Genomic DNA, 27,964 nt, shown 5'->3' on the forward strand with positions numbered 1-27,964 from the left:
AATATAAGAAATTAAATAAAAGTCATATGTCTGAAATACCTCAAATATTAATAAAAGAAATCAAATCCAACATGGAAAAGTTCATAAGTCAAATTAGGAAAATAAATAAAAGGAACATTAAACCTGAAAATTGAGAAGGATAAATCCTTATTCCTTTAACAGGAATCCTAAAACTATGTATGAATGTATGTTGTATCATGTATATTGATGAATGGATGGATTCCCCAATTTATAGTCTTTAATCTGTGTTCTCTGGGCTTGGATCTGGACCAAAAGGGTCCAGTAGTCGCTGGGGCCGACTTCTGTAATTTCTGCAGATCGCGCACGTCACGCGTCCGTGTGGGTCACACGGCCGCATCATCTGGAGTGTTGCTCTTCTACGCGGTCGCGTCAGTCAGGCATCTGCGTCATCTGTGTTTCGCATGAGCCACGCGTTCGCGCCATGCACGCGTTCGCGCAGATGCCACTTATCGCAAAGCACGCGTTCGCGTCGTCCACGCGGACGCGTTGCTGCCAGTTTCTTCAATAACTCCATTTTGTGCTTTCCTTCCATTTTTGTATGTTTGTTTTCCATCATTTAAGTCATTCCTGCCCTATAAAACCTGAAAGTACTCAACACACAAATCACGGTATCGAATGGTAATAAAGGATAATTAAATTTAATATTTTTCAAGCATAGGAAACATGTTTTTTCATATGTCATATCATAAGGAAGGAATTGTAAAACCATACAAATTCATATGAATAAGTGGGTGAAGAGTTGATAAAAACACTCAATTTAAGCACAAGATGAATCATAAAATAGGGGTTTATCAAGACGTAAATAAGTGTTCCTAATATGACAGAAATTATTTTATATATGAAAAAGAGATGGATAATTTTGTTTAATATTAATGTTCGGGGTATTTTATAAAAATGTGAATGTTTCAGAAATACAGTTTCAACACATTAAATACGTGTTATCTTTTCAAAAAAATTGATGCAATTTTTGCAAAAATTTTAGGCAAAAATATGCAAAAATTCGCCACTTGTCGAGTCAAGGATCATCACGCACCCTGTGTGTGAAGGTGTAGGGATGCTTTGTTTATTTCCAATATCTTTTTCGTAGAGATTCACCCTCAAGTTTCGAGCATGCATGCAACACGTGCCCTACGTGTTGTAGTAGCAGAGATTTTCAACCAGCATCCCAACCACGTGTCACTCCCTTGGGCAGGGTGGTCTCCATGCACCCAATATCATGCTTCAGAGAGGCCAACCAAAGGTTTGGTTGAAGGTTTTAAAAAGGGTATGGGAGAAGGTTTGCTACTGTTTAGTCATCATTTTATTTAAGTAGGATTTGGTGAGAGGGTTTTGATTGTCATTGAGAGAGAAAAAGGTGATATTTTTTGTGAGAATGAGAGTGAGAGTGAGAGTAATTAGTGTGTTACTTAAAAAAATAGTACGTAATTATACATTTGCAGAAGATTACGTTATTACTTATTTGAGATAGTCTAACTATGTAGGTTTAGTATTTTTACTAATTTAGAATTTTGTATTTAAATTGTATTATTATTAGTGTAATTATTTGAATTAATATTATTATTAGTAGTTGTAGTGAATTAACAAACTTAAAAATTCTTTTGATTGAAATTATTTACTAAGATAATCTTTTCAATTTTTGTATTGGATATTTTATTATGATGTTACTATTAATTGAAAATAATATCATTTTAATTTATCAAGTAATATGTAAAACTAATAAATAATATAAATATTTTTTTGAATTTTTTCTAATTATATTTTTATTTGCTGTTATAAAATTATTATTGTATTCTAAGTTGCATAAGTAGTTTTTATTTTCTTTTATGAAAGTGGAGTTAATTTTTAATTTAATATTTGATATATTATATTATAATTTTGTTGTTTTTTGTTTTCGGTTGTCCTGTCTTAGGTTAACAGGAATATTTTGCTCCATAAGTTTTATCTGTCGGAGACCTGGCATTCAGCGGTTGACCAGACTTTACGAACAACATAATTCTACCATGTATCGAGAGTGGGATAGATCACAGGACATTCCGCCTTACTATCTGCTCTTGTGAAAAGGTAGAGGTCGGAGACTCATTCTTTCGTATTGCCAGTCGATGAGGTTACAGTGACAATAGAGAATGTGTTACACATATTTGACCTAATAATTGATGGAGAGGTTGTGAGCAGTTGGACTGATAATAATCAGAACTTTTTGGTTAATTAAAGTATGGCAATTTTCAGCAATAAATCCGTCGTGAATAGTTCATCTAAAAGTTACATAAAGCTAGCTTGAGTTCACCATATCAGAGACACACAACCTCTTGACACTTAAAAATCTGTTTAGCGATACATTAAGTGTCACATTTTTTACATGTCTGACATGTGTCTAACATACAGGGTGCGTGTTGCTTCTGATTACGTCCACATATCAATCACGCAACTACATTAAATCAACACATTACTTATGTGTTGTACTACTATTTCTGCAATGTCCATCCACCTATACATACATAAAAAAAAAATCCATTTTCAACAAAAACACACATTTTTTCATATTGAAATTCTTTAGTCCTAATAAGAAATTATTACTAATAAAAAGTGTCTTACATATCCAATATTTTCAGTCTAGAGTCTAGAATCGCATAGGTTATACAGATGGCATTAGTTGAATGGTTTGTCGGCATAGTAGATAGTCAATGGGAAAATGGATTTGATAGCTTGAGAAATTGGGTACATGATCTTTGTTGTGCTTAGATTTTCAAGTACATAGAAAAGATGCATTGAGACCAAAGCGGGAGACAAAGTGGAGACACACCACATGAATCCTAAGCGGATCCCATAAACCCAAAATCTATATTCTGATCTTTTACTTCTGTAAACAATAATGATATGTAAAAAATATTATTCGTATATTAAAATTAATTATTATAGAAATATATATATATATATATATATATAATTAACTTATTTTAATATATATTTTTATATTAATAATTATAAATAATTTTAATGTATATTTAATATGATTGTATTTGAATATATATGCTCTCTTATGAATATACATACATCTATCTAAAAGTATTAATTCTTATTTAATGAATAACGCGGTCAAAAAACCATATACAATAAAATTATTAGTAAAATATTGAAAAGGAGATGTGAACCCCTACCCTATACTTTGAACCCTTCGGCTTCTTCATTCCCTCAATCCCCCTACCTAAACTCTAACAAAAAATATTATTAGTGCACCACTAGGAGAGCTTATCCTATTATAAAATGGATACAAAAGAGTTTTTTTTTTTCTTCTTTTTCATTATGATGATAATGTTTAAGACTGATGGAGGATGTTTGACGCTTAATAAAAATATAAATGATTTTAACCAAAATTGTGCTTTTTTTAATTCGCCTACGATTGTAGACCATGAATTTTTTTTACATAATTATCATGGGTCCTGATCATAAAAAAATAGCCTATATATCACAATAATGAAACAAAAAGCCTCTGGATAATATATGTATGAATTAATTAGACTATGTATAATTTTATAATAGGTCAATTTTATGGTATTTTTTGTTTGATATCTAATTTTTGTTTAAATAATAATTTTAAAATATTTAAAAAAAATTTCATTTTATATTTTTAAATTTAAAATTAATTATGTAACCTGTTTTAACAATTAAACAATATTTTTAGACATCATAAGTCCATAACAAACATCTTCATAATATATCAACTTAATTAGATTTCTTTTTCTTTTTTTCTTCTTTTCTCCTAACAGAAAAAGAAAAGCTCAGTCCCTTTATAAACTCTTGAAAGACTTAAGAAAGTTATAATTGAATTAGAATTTTTTTTGGTGACTTTTCATCTTTTTTTGGTGACTTAATTGAATTAGAATTTAGAAGAATACGTTTATTTCTCTTCATAAAAAATTCGATATATTATTATAGATGAATATTAGAAAGTTAATATAATTTATTATTTTTTATTATTAATTAATTATTAATATTTAAAAATATAAATTAAAAATATATTATTAAATTAAAAAATTAAATTAATAACTAAAAATAACAATAAAAAATAATAAATTATGCTCGTCTTTAAATATTTCTCGTTATTATATATATAAGTCAACAAAAGCTATTATTAGGCAGCCTTTTTCTTCCATTGTGCGGATTAAAATAGTTATTTAATATATCCATCCCATAATGCGAATTTCATCATTGAAGAAAACAAATTCTTGTACAAATTTGATTCCACAGATGCATAAGTTGGATTCGAATTCATGGCATGCTTATACTATATAAAATACTATGTCCCCCAAGAAGTCAACGACGGAAGAGTTATTCATGAACTGATTATATCTTCTTTCCATGTCTTCCATATATATATAAATTGCCAGTTTCAAGGTGTATTCGAAAGAATTATTAACGAAGAACGAATATTCAATTCTCACCCTTATCTTTTTTTAGTAATGAAAATAGAATTTAACTATTTCGTGCCTTAAAAATAGATTTTAAGAGGATAATAGTATTTTTTTTCAGTTTTTAATACATTATTCAATGTATTGAAAATATAAAATTGTTTATCTTTGGATATGTAACTCGTATGTAGTAATTGAGTAGAGTTATTACACTTATTCGTTATCATTTAACAAATTATCAAAAATTCAATTCTCATTTTATATTAGATATATATTATTTTTCACAATATTTTCAGTTGGATTTATCATATATAATTTGATTTCTTAAAAGAATTTATTGTTTAAATTACTGTGGAAATAGGAAAAAATTTAAACTATTATATTTATTTATTTGCAACATGATTTGATAAGATCATAACTGACGAAACGATTTTAATCGAAGGAAAATAATTGTACAAATTTGATTTTTATATATGCCATAAAATATTTTTTATTTGTACTTTTTTAGGTAAATAATGATTTTTGTGAACAATGTGAATAATAAATTCTAAAATTAGCCCAATAAAATAAAAATATATTACACCTCAAACTATTTACCTAAATTTTAATATTAGGATAATCATCCGTACATCTAATAAAATAAACATCCAATATATTTATTATTCACATTATTTAATATTTTCATTGTGTACCTATAATTTTTTTTTTTATAACACTGTAACCAACATAAATGCGATGAAATCAGCAATCCTTATTAGAAGAGAAATCTTTGTGCAAGCCTAGACCTTTCAGATGGGAGACAATCATGATTTTTTATTATTTCAGCTAAAGGACAAACCCAAAAAACAAAATAGGAAAAAAGAAAAAAGAAAAAAAGGTTAAATAAATGGTGGTGAATGCTGATATATAGGTTCTTGATTGTTCAATAATGATGATGATTTGCAAGTTTTTTCCACCCCACAACATAGCATAATATAAATTGAGGGTTCATCACTTAATTAGCTTTAAGGATAATTGGAGGTCCTCCTTTTCTTATGGCATTACCATTATATATTAAGGTGGATACTACTATGAAGATGGCAAAAATATCTTCTTATGAAGATGCTTTGGTTAAAAGTGTGGTTTATTTATTTAGCCACACTTTAAACAAAAACAACACTTTTATAAATATCAAAATCTAACCATACAATCCATCATCCAAAGGTCAAAAAGAAATATACTCATATGAAAATAATTATGCCATTTTCATTGTAGTATCCACCATATATTAATGCCTAATGTCGGCGAAAAAGAAGCCATTGGATGTGCATTACTTAATTTAATTATTATTAGGGATAAGAGTAAAGTATCGTTTTTGTTCCTGACGTTTAGAGTAAATTCTAAAGTTGTCCCTAACGTTTCAATCGTCCTATTTAAGTCCCTAACGTTTCAAAATTGACTCAATGTTGTCTTGCCATTAGGGATTCGTTAGCAGAATTGACGGCGGGACAAAATTGAGACGATTTTGAAACTTTAGGAACTTAAATAAAACGAAAACGTTAGGGACAAAAACGATACATAAAAACAAATTTTAATTTAATTTTATCTTTTAATAATATTAATTTTTACTGTACATAGCATTCAATTATTTTTTAGTTACATTTAAATAAATTACACTTAATCACATTACTTTCATTTTAAATAAATTTATTTTTTTATAATTTTAAAAAATTTTGATACATTAGAGACAAAATGTATAATTTATATTTTATTGTATATATATTATTTTTTCTTTTCTGCAAGTTTATATACTAGTCATTCTACAAACATTTCATGATAACTAAAAATCTTTAAGAGCAAAATTATAAAAAAAAATTAATTTATTTAAAATGAAAGTAATATGTTTAAGTATAATTTACTTAGATGTGATTAAAAAATAATTGAATACTATGTATAGTAAAAAATTGATATTATTGAAAGATAAAATTAAATTAAAATTTATTTTATGTATCATTTTTGTCCCAAATATTTTCGTCCTATTTAAGTCCCTAACGTTTCAAAATCGTCTCAATTTTGTCCCGCCGTCAATTCTGTTAATGGATCCTTAACGGCAGGACAACATTGAGTCAGTTTTGAAACGTTAGGGACTTAAATAGAACAATTGAAACGTTAGGGACAACTTTGGGACTTACCCCAAACGTTGAGGACAAAAACGATACTTTACTCTTAAGGATAAATACTGTTTTAATCTCTAACGTTTAGGGTCAAAATTAAAATCGTCTTTAATCTAATTTTTTATTTAAAATTATTCTCAAAATATTTTATTTGATATTAAAATCGTCATTTTTAATAAAAAAATTTTCCTAAATGACGAAGCTACCCTTTTCAGCTTTTCAATTTTACGCGAAACACTTCATGTCTTCATTTGTATGTAAACCCTCAACATTAACCACAATATTTCAGAAACCAATATCATTACTTCATGCCCTAACCCTGAATCGGAAACGACGGAAGCTGTTCTTGGATAGAAGAGAGCAGGCGAGTTCGATTTGCTTGAAGGAAGGGACTTGAACAGTCAGTGAAGCACTATCCGCAGGGTTGGCATAAGTATGATTTCTTCCCTTCCATTGACTATGGTATCTCTCCTCCTAGTAGTTAGTTTTGGATTTGAAGATTTAGGTTTTAGTTTTTTGTTGATGATTGAATGGAGACCAATATCTCCGTGAAATAGAGATATCTGTGTATGTTTTTTGTTTTAAATTCTTGTAATATGGTAATGTGTTCTGATAGTTATTTACTGATAGGGTATTGGAGAAGAGGATGGAATATTTTAAACTGAAAGTCTACCACGAAAGATGGTTTACTTAGCAAAAAGGGCCTTTACAGTATGTGGGAGGATAAACAATAGTTATAAAAGATATTGATTGGGATCGATGGTCCGTATTTCAAGTTTATGCAGAGTTAAAGTATTTTGGTTACGTTGATAAGAATATCTCAGCATTGTGGTTCAAGGATCCTATATATGAAGACATGGAGAAAAAATTGAAGTTGTTTAAAGGTGATACAGATTCGATTGTCATGTATAAAATAGTTGAATTAAGAGAATTTATAGAGTTATTTGTTGTGCACAAGATTGAGGAGGACAATGTGTTTCTTGATGGTGGCTACATTGATGTTGGGAAGGATTAAGGGATTGTTGATAAAGGTGAGAAACAAGAGCTGGTTGTGTATGGTGGAGCACAAGCTGAGTATGGTCAGGAAGGTGACAATGCGGCTAATATAGTCGATAGACCTAATGAGGCAGGAAAAAACCAACCTAAATCAGGTGCTAACGATACTGCGGCAGAGACTACGGATAGTGATGAGGATGATAATCACGAAGCTGAGTTTGGTAATTTTAGTGATAGTGATAATCTCGATTCAGAGTATAAACCATCTGAAGAGGAAGATGACAGTGTAGATTATTTGCACTTCACCAACAGTAAAAATGAGCTTGATCCTGATATCAGTGGGTTTGAGGATGTGAATGTTATAATTGATAGACGTAGGGCTGTAAAGAAGAAAGGTGTGACAACTGAGAATTTTGAAAATGATGAAGAAGCAGACATTAAAGAATTAGAATTGGACCACGAGGTTGGACTTGGGGCCGATGAGGATGATGAAAATAAGGGGTCAGATTCAAACCATGAGGGAGTGAGGTATCTAGTTCACAAGGCACAAAAAGACATGAAGCAATACAAGTGAAAAGTTGGAACACTATATGCATCTTGGGAGGAATTTAAGGACACTGACTGCATATGTTGTGCATACCGCAAGAGCAATTATATTTAGAAAGTGTGATCTTAAGAGGGCAATGACAGTTTGTTCTGATAAGTGTCCTTTTGGCAGTATGCTACCAAAATGGGGGAAGAGGATAGTTGGTAGCTTTGAAGCATGAATTTGAATCACACATATACACAAGCATACAGAGTGGGGATTTTACAAATGACTTGGTAAGGCATTTAAGAAAAAGGTTGAATCAAATCCCAAGGTGTAAAAGGTCTCCTGATTTTACAAATGAAGTGCAAACATCATCCATGACAAATTATTGTATCTTCCAAAGGATCTGTGTGCTTGGAAGCATGCAAGCAGAGCTTTCAGCATTGCAGGTTCTTCATTGGTCCAAATGGATGCTTTTTGAAAACACATCAGGGTGGACAATGCTTACTGTAATAGGTTGGGATCTGAATGACCAAATACTGTCTATTGCATATGCGATTGTAGAGGCCAAGACCAAAGACTCAAGGACTTGGTTCTTGAATCATCTTGCATCTGACATTGGGATTGAGAAGATGAGAAGATCCACATTCATGTCTGATCAACAGAAAATAAGTCTACTTCACTAATAGCATCTGCACATTTACATTGTTCATTACAAAATCATACAATGTAAAACATAAAGTATGTCTAACTATATTCTCATTAATATCACCTGTGTAGGGTTTGTTGCCAGCATTTTAGGATGTCATACTAGGTGTGGACAACTGATTTTCTATGAGACACTTATACAGCAAATTTAGAAAAAGGTTTCCCAGTTTACATTTAAAGCAAATGATATGGAAGTGTGCTAAGGCGACTCACTAAAAAGATTGGGAGAAGTACATGGCAGAACTGAAAGTTGTGAATCAGGAAGTTTTTCGGTACTTAATTGCTATTCCACCTAGATATTGGTCTAGATCTAGGTTCTCATTTCATTCTAAAGTAGATACACTGGTTAATAAGATGTCTGAGAACTTTAATTCTGCCATAGTAGATGCTAGAGAGAAGCCTATAGTTACAATGTTGGAGGAGATCAGGGTTAAATTAATGACTAGGTGGACACAAAACAAAAAACTAGCTCAGAGCTATTCAGGCACAATCTTACCTAGGATTAGAATGAGGTTAGATAAAAGGTCTAGATCAACTAGGGAGTGGCAGCCATATTAGTCTACATGCAGCTTAGAAATATGAAGTTGTTAATGGTTTAGAAAAGTTTGTTGTGGACATAGGTACTCATAAGTGGTCATGTAGAAAGTGACAGATGAGTGGCATACCTTGTGTGCATGCTGTTAGCTGCATCAAATTCATGGGGCTTGACTTGGAAGCTTTTGTAGTCGACTATTATAAGAAAGAAGCATACTTGAAGTGCTATGAGTCATTCATCATACACCCATTGAATGGACCTGATCTCTGGGAGAGGACAACTTATGGTGATGTTATGCCACCACCGTATAGAAGGCCTAGTCACCGACTAGTGAAAAAGAGAAGACCAGTTGCTGGGGAGGAAGAACAGAACAGCTGCACTCACTTGTCAAGGAGGAAGCAGATCCGAAAATGCTCAATATGTGGTTCAGTTGGACACAATAAAAATAGATGCCTTAAACCTATTGAAGAGGAGGTATGATGATTTTTTTATTTTCCTTAAAGCTTGTCTAATGTTTGTCCTAAGCCTAATAGTCATCTACTTAATTTGCATATGTCTATTAGGCCCAACAATTAAAAAAGCTTAGAAAAGAAAGAATAAGAAGTCAAGCGCCAACTCACATCCTTCAGCTGTCAAGGGATGAAGGAAGACTGCATCTTCACATCCCACTGCTAAAATAGGTGTCAAGAGGAAAACTGCTTCAGCAACACAGCCACCATCTTCAATCCAGTCTAACTCTATAACACAACCCAAAAAGCCTAGAGGCAGGCTCAAGAAAACCACTAAGTCTAACTGTTCAGCCAAAGAAGTACTACATTCCAAGAAGCATACCAGCCCAATAAGTTCAGCACTTTCTTCATCCTCAACACATCTAAACACCACATCCTTTTCAGTGTCTCAACCAACCCTTTTCACATCTTCAACACAGCCATCAGTCCAACATAAACATACAATGAGATAGACTTCAAGACAACATGTTGGACAATTCTCTATCAAAAATTCTAGAGTACCTCATGTTTCTCCCAAGAAACTAAGGTTAATAACAAAGTTGCCTAAAAAAAATGGAGATTGTCTTAAAAAATTTAGACAATTATGACATATTTTGAGTTAAGTTAGAATTAAATTTTAGTAATGGCATGCTGGTTCTGTTAGCTTAATTTTATTCTGGACTATTTGCATGTTGGTTATATTTTCTTATGAGTTACTCAATGTTGTTCTAAATTATTGGCTTGGACTATTTACCCTTTTGAGATTTAGTTGGTTGCAAAAAACTATGTTTATTATCTATGTTATTCTGATGTTTAATATATTGATGTTACTTAGTTTCTTGTTTATGATTTTGTTATGGAATTGTTCATTTATCAGAAATAGTCTTATAACAGAAAAATTATATAAAACACAATAATGGAACCCATCTAATTGCCAAACTGAAATTTTACTCTCATTTCAGAAACTAACCATTGTTACATAATTGTCATTCATACATACTTAAAACAGATTCAATGGAATTGAATTATGGTACCCACCTAAATAATAAATCCTAACCCAATTTACCCACAATAACTTCTTAAAAAAAAAGCATACTCCAACACACTGTTCAGACAAGATTCAATAGAATTACACATGGTTGCCTTACTTTAGAAAAATTCTGCAATAGCAAATATACAAACTCAACCCATCCAATAAACCCTAACACAACAACGACCTTCAGCTTCCATTCTGCCACTTTCATTCTTCATTTCAACAAGAAAACTTTTCTCTTTATTCTTGTAATTTTTGAGTGTTTCACTTCTATCTCTGGATCTGCCCAACGAAAAAAGTTGCACCTTTGTTGAACCTACACATATCCACCGTGTTCACTCTTCATTCCATCACATAAACAACTTAATTGAAAAGAAAACAACAAACTTCAAAATTGACACAGCCCTAGAACCTACGACCAGGGTTCTCCTTTGTCCCTAAAGTTCGCAACACCGACCTCTCACATGGGAGAAAAGTAGTAGTTTGCTATGAGAGAAAGATCGGCTTCGAGAAGAGGTTGAACTTTGGGAAGCCATGGAATTCTCTCTCCAAGAGATTCACAATGGTGGAGTTTGCAGCAGTGGATTTCACATGCCTTTACCTTTTTTTTTCATCTTATTTATTTATAATACTTTTTTATTGTCATAACTACCGGTAACAAATGAAAGGGTTTTTATGTCCGAAAAAATTAGAAAGAACGATTTTAATACTAAATAAAACATTGAGGACGATTTTGAATCGAAAACTAGGTTAAAGACGATTTTGATTTTAACCCTAAATGTTAGGAAACAAAACAGTACTTATCCTTTATTATTATTATTATTATTATTATTATTATTATTATTATTATTATTATTATTATTATTATTATTATTATTATTATTATTATTTTGTGTCTTAACTCTTAAGGATATCAACAATGCTAGGGAACCAACTCTATATAAGCCAAGAATCAGCCAACTGGTAACCAGATGTTGCTACTAATAGGCACACGGATGTTTTTTTTTTTTGTAAATTGGATGGTTTTGGATATGATTTCTATGTTTCATGTGTTACGTATTAATAAAACATAATTAATTATATAGAATCAACTAATGAATGATCAAAGCATCTGTTCCGTGATTCTCTCCTAACACTAACGTGGTCAACAATAATTTAACAAACAAATTAAATTATAAATTAATAAAACTAATTATAATTAATTATGTTGTTCATTCTTGGCTGATTATTAGTTGGTTCCATATACTTTTCCTAAGGATATACATTAAATTTGTAAATTAAATTTTTTTATTAAAAATATAAAAAAATTTAATTTTTTAATATATTTATTTTATATTTATTAAATAAAAATATTTAAAAATTTTTACTAACCGTAAATTTATCATGTATCCTATAAAATATTATGATTATTTCCAACGTTTACTTTGCTGCCACCAAATCCAATTCTAATCCACTGAAAGAGGCGTGTATAATAGAGAGAAGGGAAGAAAGAAATTAGAAAAGATCAGTCATGATTCATGACTGTTACTTTTAAGGACATTATTATTTGGTATTTGTCATCACTCATCAGCTGTGGCTGTGCTGCTTTCACTCTTCTATTCTTGTATGTATTCCATTTCACATTTGATATGATGCGTTAGGCGGGCAAGGAAAGAAAATTAAAGCAACAGCACACTCATAAACTGGCTACAGAACTCAAGATTCTTTGAAATTTGTTTGATTTGATTTGATGTGTTACTTTTACTGCTACTTCCTTGCATTGTTGCAATTAAAAGTGTATTATGTATATATATATACACATTTTTAGGGTTTCATTTATCAGGTACGTGGGTATATATTAGAGTAAAAATGACATAAATTTTTGGAGAATGAATCTTTTTTATTTTTTTTAATTGAGGGAGTTAATTATAATTTTTAATTTTTTTTATATTTTTTTGTACTTATAAAATTAATAGTGAGAAATCATATTTTACTCTTTTAAGTGAGAAAAAAATTTAAAAATTGAAAGGATATTCTAAATTTTTGAGGATTTACACTTTAAATGAAGTAGTCTCTAAAAAAATATCAACAGAATTCTCCAAAATAATAGATATAGATACCCTATTTTCAAATTAGTTTTTATGATTAAAGTAGAAGGTCTTAATTTAAATTTCTTATCCATATTTATTATCTTAGATGACTTTATATATTGATAATTTTTTTCTTTAGAAACTAATTTATCCAAAATATAAATTCTCAAAAATTTATTTATTACTTTACTCTAAATATTATGAATATATGCAATAGATTTTATACCTAATTGTCTACTCATCAAAGGTGAACTAAAATGAGAATTAAAACTAATAATTATACTATATGCATACTAAAAATTAATTAGTCATATAAAATATATATTAAAAAATAAATTAAATAATATATATATATATATATATATATATATATATATATTGTGCATACTATTTTTAAAAAATTAATTGTTGGCTCTCGATGGTCAAATATCCAAAAAGTTATGCATAGTGATGTAAAAGAAAAAAGTATGTATACATGGAAAATCATCTAAAACAATAGGATAGACAAACCTTTTAAATTTGATATTGTCAAAGCTAGCAAGCAAATACAATTGATGGGGTTAAAGTCAAAAGGGGCCATACATATAGAGTATATATATGTATGAGTTGGTGGTTGGGCCACCCCACATAGAAAATGCAATTCATGTTCATGTCCATGCATCCATCCCATAACCCTAAAGCCCCTTGGCTCCTTCCTTCTCCTTTAATTTGCCTAAAAGAAAAGTAGGCTTAATAATAACATATACATATCCACTCACATCACCACCTTACTTTTTGGGTGAAATTGCAATAAGTGACATATTGATTATCCTTATCATATTGCTGTTATCTCCTATATACATACATTGAATAATTTGTCATGGAAGACCCCTTTTCATTCTTCCTTCCTTACATTCAATTCATTAATGGAGTCCATGCAAGCATTGACATTTGTTTTGTTCTCCGTCCTATTCAAATTTGTACGCTTTGACTTTCTTCTAATTCTACCTGCACAGCATGCATAAGTGTTAACTGTTAAGTAAGCGTACCTTAATAAGCATGCTTCTTATAATAATCCAGATTATGTCAAACTTGAATGTGGGCTTTGAGAAAATTACATGATACTAGTAGGTAGTAGCTATGTCAGCGCAGCTTTAAAATGAAATATGAATTTATCTAGTTTAATCTCCTGTGATGATGATGAAAGCTCTTTCTAATTCTCATAAAGGGAGCTTCACAATTCCTTCTTCATAATTTGATTATTTATAGAAACATGAAGAATAATTAAACACTAAAACACAACAAACAATTATATATTATATATTATATTTCTATTATATGTATGAGACGCTAGACAACCAGAATAAAATATAACTAAAACATTTCAAAACCTCATGATGATTATCGAATGAAGTAAAGTAAATAGAGCTTACTTATTCTTCTAATAATTAATAATTAATAATCATTAAGCAGCCATAATTTAGCTTTTGAAATTTCAAAAGCTTAATTTAAATATAAGTTATATCATAGGCAAACTTCTGCTTATATATATATATATATATATATATATATATATATATATATATATATATATATATATATATATATATATATATATATATATATATATTGACTTTCTAAGATGCCTCAAGTATTGAACTAAATATGAATGTTATAAGACTATAAGAGAGAATTTTTGTCTGTAGTCTATACAATTAATTCACCAAATTAACATATCGGTAGGGGTAGAAATAGGTTAGGTTATGTCAGGTTACTCTTAATAGGCTTGATCTGTCATATGTAATTAATTTGTCTGAATTTAATCTGTGTTATAGGTTCTTTATAAAATACTAAGTCTAGTTTGTTATTAAGACTGGTCTGATCTGAAACTAATTAAAAAATCTGATAATTTTTTTTACAAAAATAAAAATATTATTTAAAAAATTATTTTTAATAAAAATATTTATATATAATATGTCATATTTAATATTTATAATAATTTTTAATCTTAGTATTTAAAATATATAAAAATATTTATAATAAAATATAATAAATTTAAAATATATCATAATTTTGTTAATAATAATTTTTTTATATATTTAATTATGTTTTAACAAGCGCAGACAAGTCCGACAGGCCAACAAAACTAATTAATAAGTCTGTGTCTAGCCTATTAATATATTAAAACTTTTAAAAAAATCTGAACATGTGTCTATTTTATAATAGGTTAGGCTAAACATAGGCTAGACTGCAAACTTCTAGCAGGCTACCTGGTTTTTTTCTATTCTTACATATCGATAATATTAGAGAAACAAAAAAAAATAATCAAAATTTATCTTATTTAATATTTATTAATTACTGTAAGTTCTCACTAATTTTGGCTAAATTTTTTTTACCAAACATTTCCAATTTTTTTAATACAATCGTTGTTGCGTTAAAAGTTGGAAAATAGACTTCCAAAAACACAAATAAATACTAATAAAATAAAGTTTTCCTATTACTTTAGTGCCGTGCAATTAAATTTAGAATTGATTGTCAGAAACTATATGAATCTTTGTGGCGGTGAATGGAGCTATACAAAAGCACTAATAAGTACAACCTAAGATTGAGACTCTCCGGCTCTCCGCAAGCTCCATGGCTATGTATGAACATCCAATTTATTGGAAGATAATTGTGCTGCCATTAAAAAAATAGTGTAACCCACACATAATTAATATCACAATACAATTTAGGAAGATGGTGTTGTCGTTCTTATTTTGATAATGTTATTTTTATTAAAAAAATGGATGAAATATACTTTTTATTTTTGTTTTACTCAATTTTTGGTATTTCTGACAAGATATTGAATTGATATTGTATAAGATCTTAGTTTGGAGAGCAGATACAACTCCTTTAAAAAAGAGTGAATTCGACCTAAAAATTATTAGTAACAATGTTGAAACAAATTGCGTCAAGATACTACTAGCAAATTTATGTCGAATAAAGTAAAATGGATAAAGAAAGAAATAATTAAATAAAAAAACGTTAAATAAATGAAAGTGTAAAAAAAAATTAAAAACAAAGGAGTCTTTATCCTAAAAAATAGTATACCCTTTTGCCTTTAGATGCTCGGTGTAAAGAAGCTAAAGTAACATCAACTAATAGTAATACGCACATGCAAATACATAGACATACACATACAATTTAACATGGCGATGAATGGTTGAGAGAAAACTGTAATGGTAACCATTTGGCTTGAAACTAAGACAAAGCAACATGAATAATTAACTGTAATATGACTGAACCCACTTGCACTTGGTGCAACACTAGCTAGTAGCTACCCTAAATCCTCTTGCCCGTTTCTATAGCTTTGCAATCTACTACCAAAACAGTGCATTGCAGTACCATGGCTACTAGACCCTCTACAAGTCTCACCAGTTACGCTCAGTCAGATCAGAACATCACAATGTTACATTACTTTCGACCCCAAATTCATGCCAACATCTAGGGCACACTAGTAAAGTGATTCAACAAGATAAACCCTAGATAGGTAACCCAGCAATATATGATGTATGTTTTTTCAAGGTGTTGTCTACAGTGTCGGGTGAAAATTTAATTCCTAACACACACATACACTGGTAGAGCACTAGAGCACACATTGACAGTTTTTTCCTAAAATCATATATCAAGATCAAATTCAGCAATTTTGGCATAATTTTAAACGGCACGAGAGAATTGGCCTTTTTCTCAAATCCAAGCTATCCATGTGGCAACAATTTCAGAATTCAAAACTTGAGTTGACCAACATTCAGAAGTTGGGGAGGCACCATGTACAACATATTGACATGAACGAGTGTTGTGACGAGACTGTATAATGTAGACTGTAGACAAGTTGGTTGAATTTAAGATAAGGTTCTTCTATTGAAGGACTCCACCGTTAGGTTGGCAGTGAAAGCAGGAATTGAATTCATCTTCCGAATGAATATCTCAACCTGGGAGTGTTTAAGTCAACAAACGCACCTTTCAGTAGAAGAAACAAGAACATATGACAAATTACGTACAATAAACTCAAAAAAGGTATACTTAGGCTGTTTTTTTATAGAAAAGCAACTCCTAGAATGTCTATTTTGCTTGTGAAAATCATTCTCAATTATTTATATAAAACAAATGAATGTTTTTCTGCAAAAACAGTTTTTCTCGTTACAAACTACTTGCTTAATGATTAGAAATTAGAATCGATGTATTAGATAATTATTAATAACAAAGTTATTCGACTAAATATTCCTTTGTAACGATATGTAGGGGAAAAAATTAAATATTCAACAGATGTATTTATTATTGAAAAATATTTCAACAAAATTTTAATTTCCTTACCTGACGAGATATCTCAGGCTGAGCTGTGTATTGGTTTACCTATTGTTATTGAGATGAAATGAAAAGCAGCATATCAGAATGTTTACAAGCCATCATTGTGAAATCAACCTCAGAACATACTTTCCTAAATTTTGTTGTTGGATTAACAAAAGCCTATCCAAACTGATTGTGTATAACTGAATACAGAATGTAGCCTCTTAATCTTTTATTAAATCCAGTAGAATGAAGAATCTTACCAAAATATTAGTATTCCCTGATTCATAGTCAAATTCAAGTTTCTCATCATCACTTTGTGCATAAATTGATTGCAAGGTAAATCGTGTCACTGGGATTCCATTTGGCCGCTGGTGTTCATCCATTACAATCTGCCAATTTAAATACCAACAAATTCAGAAGCGTTCTAGAATAAGTTGTCATCTTCATCCAGTTCTAAAATAATGAGCAAAAGCTCAAGAGACAATTCCTTTGAGAGAGAACAACACAATACGGGCAGAACTACTGGATGGCATGTTCTATTGCACAGAAAAGTGCAAACCATCTATCTATTATAATATATTAAAACAGAACACAAAGTAGTGTTATGGTGAATGAATGACACATAAAGTTTTCCTAAAGTTTTAAGTTTCATATGAAATTGTAATGTCATCTATTGCAACAACATAGAAAAAAAGTATCTATCTTAAAACTACATTTATACTACCATAATGAATAGCATCTATATAATCAATCTAGCATTAATCTCATAATTTCACACACTAAATTATCTAATTCTAAAAATAAATAACATGAAAAATATCAATTCATATCAATGGTTAAAATTCTACAATTTTATATCCTATTTAAAGAATAAATTTTATTTTACGAAAATCTATTTATTTATTCATCTATCAATTTATTTATAATGTATAATAAAAGAATACAAGTAATGACACAATAAACTCGTGACAATATTAGATAACTTCTAATGTTGCCATATAAATATTTTAGTGAAATTGTCATTTTATAGTTTTTTTTATCACATCACTTTTATAATATATATATATTAAAAGAGAGTCCAAAATAATGAATAAATGACACATAAGGTTTTAAGTTTCATATAAAATTGTCATGTCATCCATTTTTCATTTTAACAACATAAAAAAAAATCTATTTTAGAACTATATTTATACTACCACAGGAAATAACATCTATATAATCAATCTAGCATTAATTTTATTTCACACACTAAATTATCTAATTCTAAAAAAAATAATATGAAAAATATTAAATCATATCAATATTCTAAATTCTAATATTATATATCCTATTTGAATAATCAATTTTAATATATAAAAATCTATTTATTTATTCATCTATCTATCTATCTATCAATTTATTTATAATGTATAAAAAAGAATATCAAGTAATGACACAATAAACTCGTGACATATGAGATGACTTCTAATATTGCCACATAAATATTTTAGTGAAATTGCCATTTCATAATTTTTCTATCAATGTATGACATCACTTTTTATGCGAGATAGTTTTCCAGCATACCAACTTCACTACAAGCAATCTGTTATAGAAACCACCTCACAAAGAAGCATACTAAAATGTTACTTGCAGATATAATGATTAAAAAAAAAAATGAATATGCATTATATTCAGTTAATTCATATTGTGTTTAAAAAATATCTTTTAGTGCAATAGTTTTATTTTATATGCTATTTTTTCATGATGGATTTAAGTAAAACCAAATTCCCTATATACCAACCTTGTAACCAAAAAGCTCGCAGCATGCCCTCCGGAAGACTGAAATTCTGTCTGCAAACACAGTCTTGTATCTGTTCATGTTGTAAGCATTCTGTTATTCCAGAATCATATTGATAAAAAAAACATATAATGACCAAAAAGGTAGCTGGCTATAAACATCAAACAACACACCTTTCTTCTCGTTTCTCAAGTGTGGCAATTTGCTCCTTTAATTGCACTATCTTATCTGATATGTAGCTATCTACCAGCTTCCCAGTGTCACCTGAACAGTTAACAGTGATCAGGATGGAAGCCTTGGATAACTTTAGAACATGCTGCTGCTTTTTTTTTTTCTTAATTTCTTTTTGCCCCTCGGGGGTGTGGAAAGGGAAGATTCTTGTTACAATTAATGTCAGCCTAAAGTAATGATGTCAAGCTATTATCATAAACACGAAAATTGATTCCTCTTGTGTTCATAGGTTTATCTCTCCGAATTAGGCCCTACTTTGGTCCGTGAGATTGGCGAGTTACACTGATTTAGTCCCTGACTTTCCAATTGCTACAATTTGGTCCCCCAGATTAAAAAGAGTGCACCAATGTAGTCTTTTGTGTATTTTCCGTCGCTGGGAACTCAACGCCGTTAGTGACATGGCTCAAGCCTTGCTCTGCTGAACATATTAAAACGACACCGTATGCGTTTTGGCGCTAAAGAAGGCACTAAACGACGTCGTTTTAGGATTTGAACAATACTAAAATGTTACACCCCTCCCTTTTGAACAATACTAATGGTTCAAACCCTCAAACGACTCCGTTTAGTGCATTTTTTAGCGCCAAAGCACGTACGGCGTTGTTTTAATATGTCCAGCGTGGAAAGGCTTGAGCCACGTTACTAACAGCATTGAGCTCTGACAACGGAAAATATACGAGAAACTGCATTGGTGCACTTTTTTGAATCTGGGAGACCAAATTGTAACAATTAGAAAGTCAAGGACTAAATCAGTGCAACTTGCCAATCTCAGGAACCAAAGTGGGGCTTAACTCCTCCATCTCACTCTGTTTTCTGTTTCATTTAAATAACTTTCAGATGAGATCTCTAGACATTCTGTTTTCAAAGATTTGATATAAAGCAAACAATCTAATCTAAATCCGCAGATACTGAACAGAGGGACAAAAATAAATCAGTTTTTAGGCTCAATTCAGTCAGTATAAAATGCATAATCACTTGCAAAAGCAGGACCATCAAATCAGTTTGAAACTGTTCTTTGTCAAATCCTCAACTCTAATTACCTACTCTTCTAAACACAGATCTGTCATTGTGTACCTGATTGACCCTTCAATTCCTCAACAGCTTTCAATTTCTCTTTAGTTTTTTGTAGCTCGGTTTGCAGTGCTTCTATGGTTTGTTTGGCCTCATTATCAACAGTAAGGGTATTCACCATCCGCAGAACTTTTGTATTAGCAGCAGAAAAATCACCATGACCCAACTATAGAAGGAAAAGCAAAGATTAGAAGGTCAGATAACCATCAAACAAGAACAAAAATGCTAAGTGTGGGTGAAACAGTTTTGAAGTTAAATAAAAAAAAAAAAGAGAGAGAGAGATTAGTGAATACTGTATCTTGTGAAAGATGTTGGTTGCTCAAAATATATTTTAATTGAAATTTGAAAACTCCAATTAAGCCCTAGTTTACTTGATAAAAGCAGTAATTACATCTTTTTTATCAATGAATCTATACATGACAAGGAGAACCGTACCAATGTTCATAGTTAAAGATGGCTATTAAACAAATAGGAGGAACTTCAATATTAAATTCTTTGCACCTGAAAATTGAAAAACTAAACATAAATAAACGGCTAAATCAGCACCAACCTTTGCCTCTAATAAAGAAATCTCTGAACGGAGGCGGTCACTCTCCCTCTCCAATGACTTAATTCTTTTTAACTCATTATGCAACTTTTCATTAAGTAACTTGATTTCCTCATGTTGACGATTATTAACTGCTCTCTGCTCATGTAAGGCACTTTCTAATTCTTTAATACAGTCATCTTTCTTTGCAAGAGATGATTCAAGGTCCTGTTTGTATCAACCAAACAAAAAAGTTAAACAAAAAAGGTAAACAAAAAAAAGAGATCACACAATGACACAATGACTGAAATGATAACAGGAAAGGGAAAAGTGCAACCTGAAGGGCCTGAAGAGTGCTAATACTCTTAGATCCATCTGCTGCTTCATCATTCTTCAAATTGGACATATTTCTTAATTTGTTTCTTTCCTCAGTAACAACAGCAAACTGAAAAGGCAAGACACATGTAATTGATATAACAGAACTAAAATTATTGGCCGACAAAGTAATATAACTGTCATGCAGTGATTATCCACTATTATCATGAATAGATTTGCCTAGAAGTTTAGCTAGTTGTTGCCCAAATAATGGCTGTTTCAAAACAGATCCAAAGTATAATACGGCAGAAAGTTATGGTAGGAAATTACATGAAATATTGAGAAACATGAAAGATTCAAAAGAAATATCAAAACTTTCAATTAAATGGAAGTGATATTTTAACACTGACTGTCAAGCATAGTTGTGTACAGTAAACAACATGGAAACAACAATCAAGCGTGGGGCTAATAGTGAAAGTTCACAAACTTCAGTAGAGCTAGAGCAGAAGGGGTGATTGCACCAAACAGTACTTTGCAACAGTATGGTTGTCTTAAGACAAAAATACACAAGATACAAAATAAATATACAGTCTTTTCTTCCCTGTACAATCAGCATGAAAAATATGGAAACTGAATAGAATATTTTGATACTTATCACAATTTTATCCATTCAAGATAAAAAGCCTTAAAGTCATAAATTGACACTTAAATGCTTCATTCCGTAGGCATGTTGTGTTCAAGTCTCTGAAAGTTGTGTTCGCATTAATTTCACTTATAAAATACACGATAACTTTGCAAGTAATCAACCTACGCACTCCACATGAAGTAGGAAGGTAAAAGATCAAGGCTGCAGAAGTTTCAAATATCAGTGTTGGACAAATATGAATATGTTGCTTGAGTGATTTATAGATTGATGGGAGAATTAAACTTGTAATGAAAAGTAAGATCTGTGAATATAGTTTATAACAAAGGCATAGATGTTATTCATACTGAGCTGAAAAATATCAATAGAACAGAGAAAAAAAATAGAAGGTATCAAGCAGCTATGGAGTATTTCCTTGGAATTAGTGATGAAAAGTCCATTCTAGATAGTATACCCAGCATTCAAACTATCTCCTATTCCAAGCATCTAAATCACTTCTAGATATTGTTGAAAGCCACAACTTGGTAGCCAAATATTTATCTGTTAAAACATTCTAAGCTGTTTTTACCACTGCTGTTTCAATTGTCCATATTGTATGTTCTACATTAAACTCATTATCTAGAATAAACATATAAATAAAGAAATCCAAAGACGATACCGGAACACTAATGAACAAGTAAAGCATCTATTAATTGAAGCTGTCTCATTAAACACTAACCATTAACTCAATCTGTTTAATCTCCGATTTTAATGCTTCTGCCTTCTCTTTGGCCAATGCAGCCTCAGACTCAGCACTTTGTTTACCAATTTCAGCAGCATCCAGAGCCACTTGCAATTGCTTCACACGGGAAGTTTGTTCACCCTCCTTCTGTTTGCCATCAATGATCTCTCTGCATTGATAGAAAATAACAATGTCAAGATCAAATGACAGTACACTACACGAGGATGCACAGCCATCCACACTAATACTCCCCCCCCCCCCAAAAAAAAAAAAAAAACCAAAAAAAAAAAAAAAGTGGGGTGCCAAAAAAGCAAAAAGAAATCTCATTATGAAGGGATTGCAGGTCTTATACAAATCCAATTCATCATCATTTTTGAAGTGACACAGTTAAAATGGACAGATAGAAAACTCTCGATGCACCAGCATTGGTTAATCTCTCCATCAAAATGTTTTCCTAAAGTAGTGCAATTTGTGCACCAATAAAAGAAGTGCCATATGGGACATTAGAGATAAAATTGCTTGGAATGAGCCCAGTAGATCTCATAATCTCCACAACCTCAAGTTGCCCACAAAGAAAGAAATATTACTAAGGGTCAAGTTCAGCTTTAACCAAAAATAAAATATAAAAATTAAACAATACTCCAGAACAATTATTCTGGACAACGTTTCTACCGCCTCAACTCTATGAATAGAGCTGAGGAAACACATTTTTAGCTACTCACGTACTTCTGTAAAGCTGAAAACTTAATAGGTATGTCCTCAAAGCATGAGACACCAGGAATATCTTTAATCATTAATCTCCAAGAGGATATCTGATCCTCTAACTTTTCAATATTTAGCTGGACTTCCTGTAATTTGGACAGCTCAGATTCTACTCTTTCCCGGCGGCTCTTCTCCTCCAACAATTTTTCCTTCAAAAGTTCAACGTTCTCATAACTCAATCTTAGCTTTCTCGCTTCCCTTACTTCAGTTTCCTAAAATATCAAAGTAATCAGGATATATTTTTCAGATTATGACAGAATGAAAGCCAACAAAGGCAATAATCTAGTATTCTCCATTTTTAAACAAGTGTTCATGAATTAAACAAAACACACATAAGAAGAAGCCTGCAAGGCATAGGATAAGATGCTATCCTAAATAACAGACAAACAACAAACAACAACAAAACCTTATCGCATGATGTGGGGATATCCTAAATAACATTAAGGAGAAAAAAACTATAGTTAAAGGAATCAAAAATAAAAAATACTGCCTCCTTACGAAGCATACAACTTAACAAACATTGCACTGAATATGGACTCCTGTGTCTGTTCAGAAAATCATGAGTTACACCTAAACCAGTAACTATTCTTTTAATTCATTTATGCATGAGAAAAAGACAAATAGGTTCTTGATCTTTTGATCCGCGGACAATTAAGTCCTCGAGGATTTGAAAATTTAAGTCCCTGACCTTTTCAAAACCTGGATATATCGATCCCTCATGTTCACTTGGGTCTACCAGACCCAACGGAAAAATCAAATGTGACTCTCGTTGTACTGACCTAGTTGATCCTGATGCACACGTGAGAGAATTTTTAAAATGGAACAAATTAGTCTTAGGGATCGATGTGTCCAGATTTTGAAGAAGTCAAGGACTTAAATGTCCGCAGATTTAAAAGTCAGGGATCGATTTGTCCTTTATTAAACATGAACAGAAGCCATTACTGCTTGATACAAACACATTCTATAGGAAAAACCTTTCCTTTTTATATCCAAATAGTTCAACAAATAGTGGCACCTTTAAATTTATGAGAATACCACTTGATTAATTACTGGTAGCAGTCCACACATCATTGACACATGAAACCTAAGACTTCTACAATCACCATAAAAAATGAATTGAAGTTCAAGAAAAACAAATGGAAGCAATCTTACATAATTCTGAAGCTCTTGTTGCAACTCTTTAACTAAAACACTACTCTCCGTGGAAGAAATTTCGCGGGAGGCCAAAGTTGCTAGTTTTTTCTCAACTTCAATCTTCTCATGCAAACACTACCAACACAAATCAAGATGTAAAACCAAAATAAGTTCATAACATAACAGGAAAAAAAGGTATATCGTAATGAAATGAAGTAAAGATATAAATCCAACAGAAAGCTGACCAGAAGAATTCAAATCTTTAATACCAGAATAAAATTTTAACATTGCAGGCTATGCAATGTTCACAGAAGATTCTCAAAGGAACATATAAAGCCAAATGAGCAACTAATTAGATATCTAAACCTCATTGAGTCGGTCCTTCAGATGTTCCAATTGCTCTTTCAGAAGCTCTGCTTCTTTCTCCGCATTATTAGCTCTACATTCCACTTTTTCCAGCTACAATGAAAGAACTGCACAACTTAAGCAAGAACTCGTAGCTATAAACATGCAGCTTAGTTTGCACACCAAATATTGCCACTTACATTTGCAGTAATTTTAGAAACAGAAAACTTCGAGTCCCTTTTCAGCTGTGTAAGTTCATCGTTAAGTCGCTGTTTTTCTCTCTCTGTACTCTCCGAAAGATGGCTGAGCTTTCCTTCTAAAGATTTTGCTTTTTCTTCTGTTGAAGCAGCATGTGACTCGGCCTTCGCACGAATGTTCGTCTCATTTTGGAGCTTAACCTAGACTCCACAGGATTAGATAAGAAAAAACACTAGTAACATTGGGGAGTAACAAGGTTCAAATTCAACAGTTCAATAGACATTATCATCAACCAGACCACCAAACTCAGCTTCCTGCTATAAAATGCATATTGGAACAAAAGTATTTATTCGTCTTCTAACAGAGAAGTATGCAGAGAATTAAAATCTACCTCAAGATCACTGTTTAACTGTATTTGTTTTCTCAATCGTTCTTGAGATTCAGTAACCTCCTTCAGAAGCTGTTCTTGGAGTGCGTGCTCGCGGCCTTTAGAAGCAGCAAGTTCCTGTTGGGTGTATGATAACTGGTCAAGAAATTTCTTCCTCTCAGACTCTGTAGCAAATTAATTAATTAGAAGCTAAAAAAGGTATAAGGAAAGGAAACATGGTTCGGGTAGAAGGCAGATACGAACCAACTTTACGGAAATTAGTATCCAATGCCTCCAATTTAGATTGATAATCACGAACTTGGTTTTCAGCTGTGCTTAAGGCCTCTATGAACTCGGCTTTAACCTGAAACAATTCATATGAATAATGTTTAGATGAAGAGGTTGAGAAGAACGTTGCAGAATGAAAATGAAAATGGACTGGGAAGAGATAATGGGAAACACACCATTTGGCGACACTGATAGGTGCAGAGCAAGTGGGTGTTATCGGGATCCTGCGCCGCCGACTCAGGCAAAGGCGCCGGCGGAGGAGGATCCTCGTAGATAACGAGCTGACGATTGGCGTCGGAGTCGGAGTCGGCATCGGCGCGTGGCCTCTTGGATGGGGGAGGAGTCCTCAATATCATTCTTCTTTTCTCTTCGCTGCACTTGGAACAATCAAATCAATCCTCCACAATATGCACCACACCCTGTCACCCTTCTCTCTTTCTCTCTCTTATTTGAAATTGAAACCAGCCCCCCAGCACAGGCGCCACTTCAAACCCCAGGGATTACAAGTTACAACCATCGCAGAAACAAGTTTATTCTATAAACTTCAAAAATCTCGAAAAATTTGTATCCAGGTGTCGTGGTGTAGTTGGTTATCACGTCAGTCTAACACACTGAAGGTCTCCGGTTCGAGTCTGGGCGACGCCATTTTATAATAGGTTATTATTTAATAATTTTAACTTTTGTTTTTGTAAAGGAGAGTGATGGAGCGTAAGAATCAGTCTCGCCCATTTTATAATAGGTTATTATTTAATAATTTTAACTTTTGTTTTTGTAAAGGAGAGTGGTGGAACTGCGGAAGAATCAGTCAGGTTTGGGCTTCGTTAATGAAGAAGAAAAAATGATTCGTAATTTTATTTTATCTGAAAAATATATTATTGAATATCTGAATTATTTTTAATGGATAAGTATTTTTTTAATTTTATGATGAATAAATATGTTTATTTTATGTTCCTTATTTATAAAACTAATAAATTTATTGTTACTTTTATTATTATTATTATTGTTGTTAAGTCCCGAAAAAAAAATTTATTATCATGATTAATATAATAGAACACTGTTTAAGATGATAATAATAAATGATTATTATTTTGTAATAAAAAATAAATAGTACTATTTAATAAATAAATGTTTATTATTTTTTAATAATTCATTAATATTTTCTTGTTCATATCCTGGCCCAATGTCAAAGGTCCAGGCCCAAATAAAAGGTCTAGTCTAAAGGATTAAGCCTAGCTAAGTACCGATCTTCACATAAGAAGTCGGTATCAACCACGACTTGCCTTAAAGAAGTCGGGCATGAGATTAGCTGGCAGATAAACACTCATTCAAATGAGTAACCGCCCCTAAAATCTCTCTAACCGCTTCATAAAGCATATTTTAACCTCCCCAAGATAATGGGACGGTTAACACCCTAAAGATACGGCACTACTCCAACGGTGGTTATTGGCTCACCACTATAAATACACTGACACCCCTCAGGTATCTCTAAGCCCAATACTCTCTAGACCTGCTTACACTCTTGCTAACTTAGGCATCGGAGTGTCTTTGCAGGTACCACCCCCTTCTCCTCATACGAGCAAGTTGGACGGAGGCCCCCGAGGTGCAGACCAACTCGAAGGCTTCCTCTTTCAAGCGATTGGGCCAATCAACACCATCCAATCCATTAATCTCCGGTTACCCACCGTAACATTGGCGCCGTTGCCGGGGACCCGAGAGATCATTCATTGATGGCGGACAGATCCCATGAAGAAGGCCATGTGGAAACAGATTCCGAACAAGAGAATCTGGACACAGGTAATAACAATGTGGACTTAACCCTCCATCAGGAGGTTAACCATCAGCAGAGAGAGGGCACCTCCGGGGTAAAAAACCCGAAGGCAAACTCCTCAGACGAACGCGAATCAGAAAAAGGCGGACCATCCCACGTAACTGAACTAATGGGGTTAGTCCACAGCCGCCTGGAACAGTTAGAACAAGAGCGGGAGCGACAAAAGGAAACAGAGAAGTATCTAAAAGAGGAGATGGAACGGCGAAAAGAGTTAGAAAGAAAACTCTTAAAGCTGGAATCTTCCCTCAAAAATCGCAATTCCCGCGACGAACAGGAAGAGCCACCATTAGGGGGAGAGGATCCCTTTAGCGAGGACATAATGAGGGCTAAAGTTCCGAGGAACTTCAAAAGCCCTGATATGGACCTCTACGATGGAACTACGGATCCAAAGCATCATCTGAGCAATTTCAAAAGTCGGATGTACCTGGCTGATGCTTCCGACGCTACGCGATGCAAGGCCTTCCCGACCACTTTATCGAAAGCAGCGATGAAGTGGTTCGATAGCCTCCCCCCGA

At 32.0% G+C, this 27,964-nt stretch overlaps 1 protein-coding gene, 1 long non-coding RNA gene and 1 other non-coding gene across 3 annotated transcripts; 1 reads left to right on the forward strand and 2 right to left on the reverse strand.

The window, feature by feature from the left end:
• Window positions 1–13,426: 13,426 nt before the first annotated feature.
• On the reverse strand, window positions 13,427–14,227 carry LOC140184006 (uncharacterized). The gene is made up of 2 exons (XR_011880657.1): window positions 14,036–14,227; window positions 13,427–13,925 (listed from the first exon to the last, which is right to left on the reverse strand). It is a non-coding gene; the product is annotated as an uncharacterized lncRNA (long non-coding RNA).
• A 1,892-nt stretch (window positions 14,228–16,119) lies between these two features.
• Window positions 16,120–26,231, reverse strand: LOC112706949 (mitotic spindle checkpoint protein MAD1). Its single transcript, XM_025758489.3, has 16 exons — window positions 25,798–26,231; window positions 25,598–25,697; window positions 25,358–25,518; window positions 24,969–25,166; window positions 24,790–24,882; window positions 24,442–24,558; window positions 23,254–23,501; window positions 22,525–22,696; window positions 21,186–21,293; window positions 20,873–21,076; window positions 20,326–20,488; window positions 19,197–19,287; window positions 19,027–19,096; window positions 17,507–17,635; window positions 17,271–17,309; window positions 16,120–16,888 (listed from the first exon to the last, which is right to left on the reverse strand). Exons 1-16 carry the CDS (start codon window positions 25,975–25,977, stop codon window positions 16,799–16,801), a joined length of 2,163 nt encoding a protein of 720 aa, XP_025614274.1. The 5' UTR covers window positions 25,978–26,231; the 3' UTR covers window positions 16,120–16,798.
• TRNAV-AAC (transfer RNA valine (anticodon AAC)) lies at window positions 26,193–26,266 on the forward strand. Its single transcript has one exon. It is a non-coding gene; the product is annotated as a tRNA-Val (tRNA).
• Window positions 26,267–27,964: the final 1,698 nt, after the last annotated feature.

This window comes from Arachis hypogaea, chromosome 1 (assembly GCF_003086295.3).
Source record: "Arachis hypogaea cultivar Tifrunner chromosome 1, arahy.Tifrunner.gnm2.J5K5, whole genome shotgun sequence".
Classification (NCBI taxonomy): Eukaryota; Viridiplantae; Streptophyta; class Magnoliopsida; order Fabales; family Fabaceae; genus Arachis; species Arachis hypogaea.

What these genes read in the sequence shown, in the direction of transcription:
- LOC112706949 (XM_025758489.3), bottom strand. Translation starts at nt 25,977, where the DNA reads ATGATATTGAGGACTCCTCCCCCATCCAAGAGGCCACGCGCCGATGCC. An exon ending in TTTCTAAAATTACTGCAAAT is followed by an intron (nt 24,883 to 24,968) that starts GTAAGTGGCAAT and finishes CTTTCATTGTAG; the next exon opens with CTGGAAAAAGTGGAATGTAG. An exon ending in AAGTTTTCAGCTTTACAGAA is followed by an intron (nt 22,697 to 23,253) that starts GTACGTGAGTAG and finishes CTATCAATGCAG; the next exon opens with AGAGATCATTGATGGCAAAC.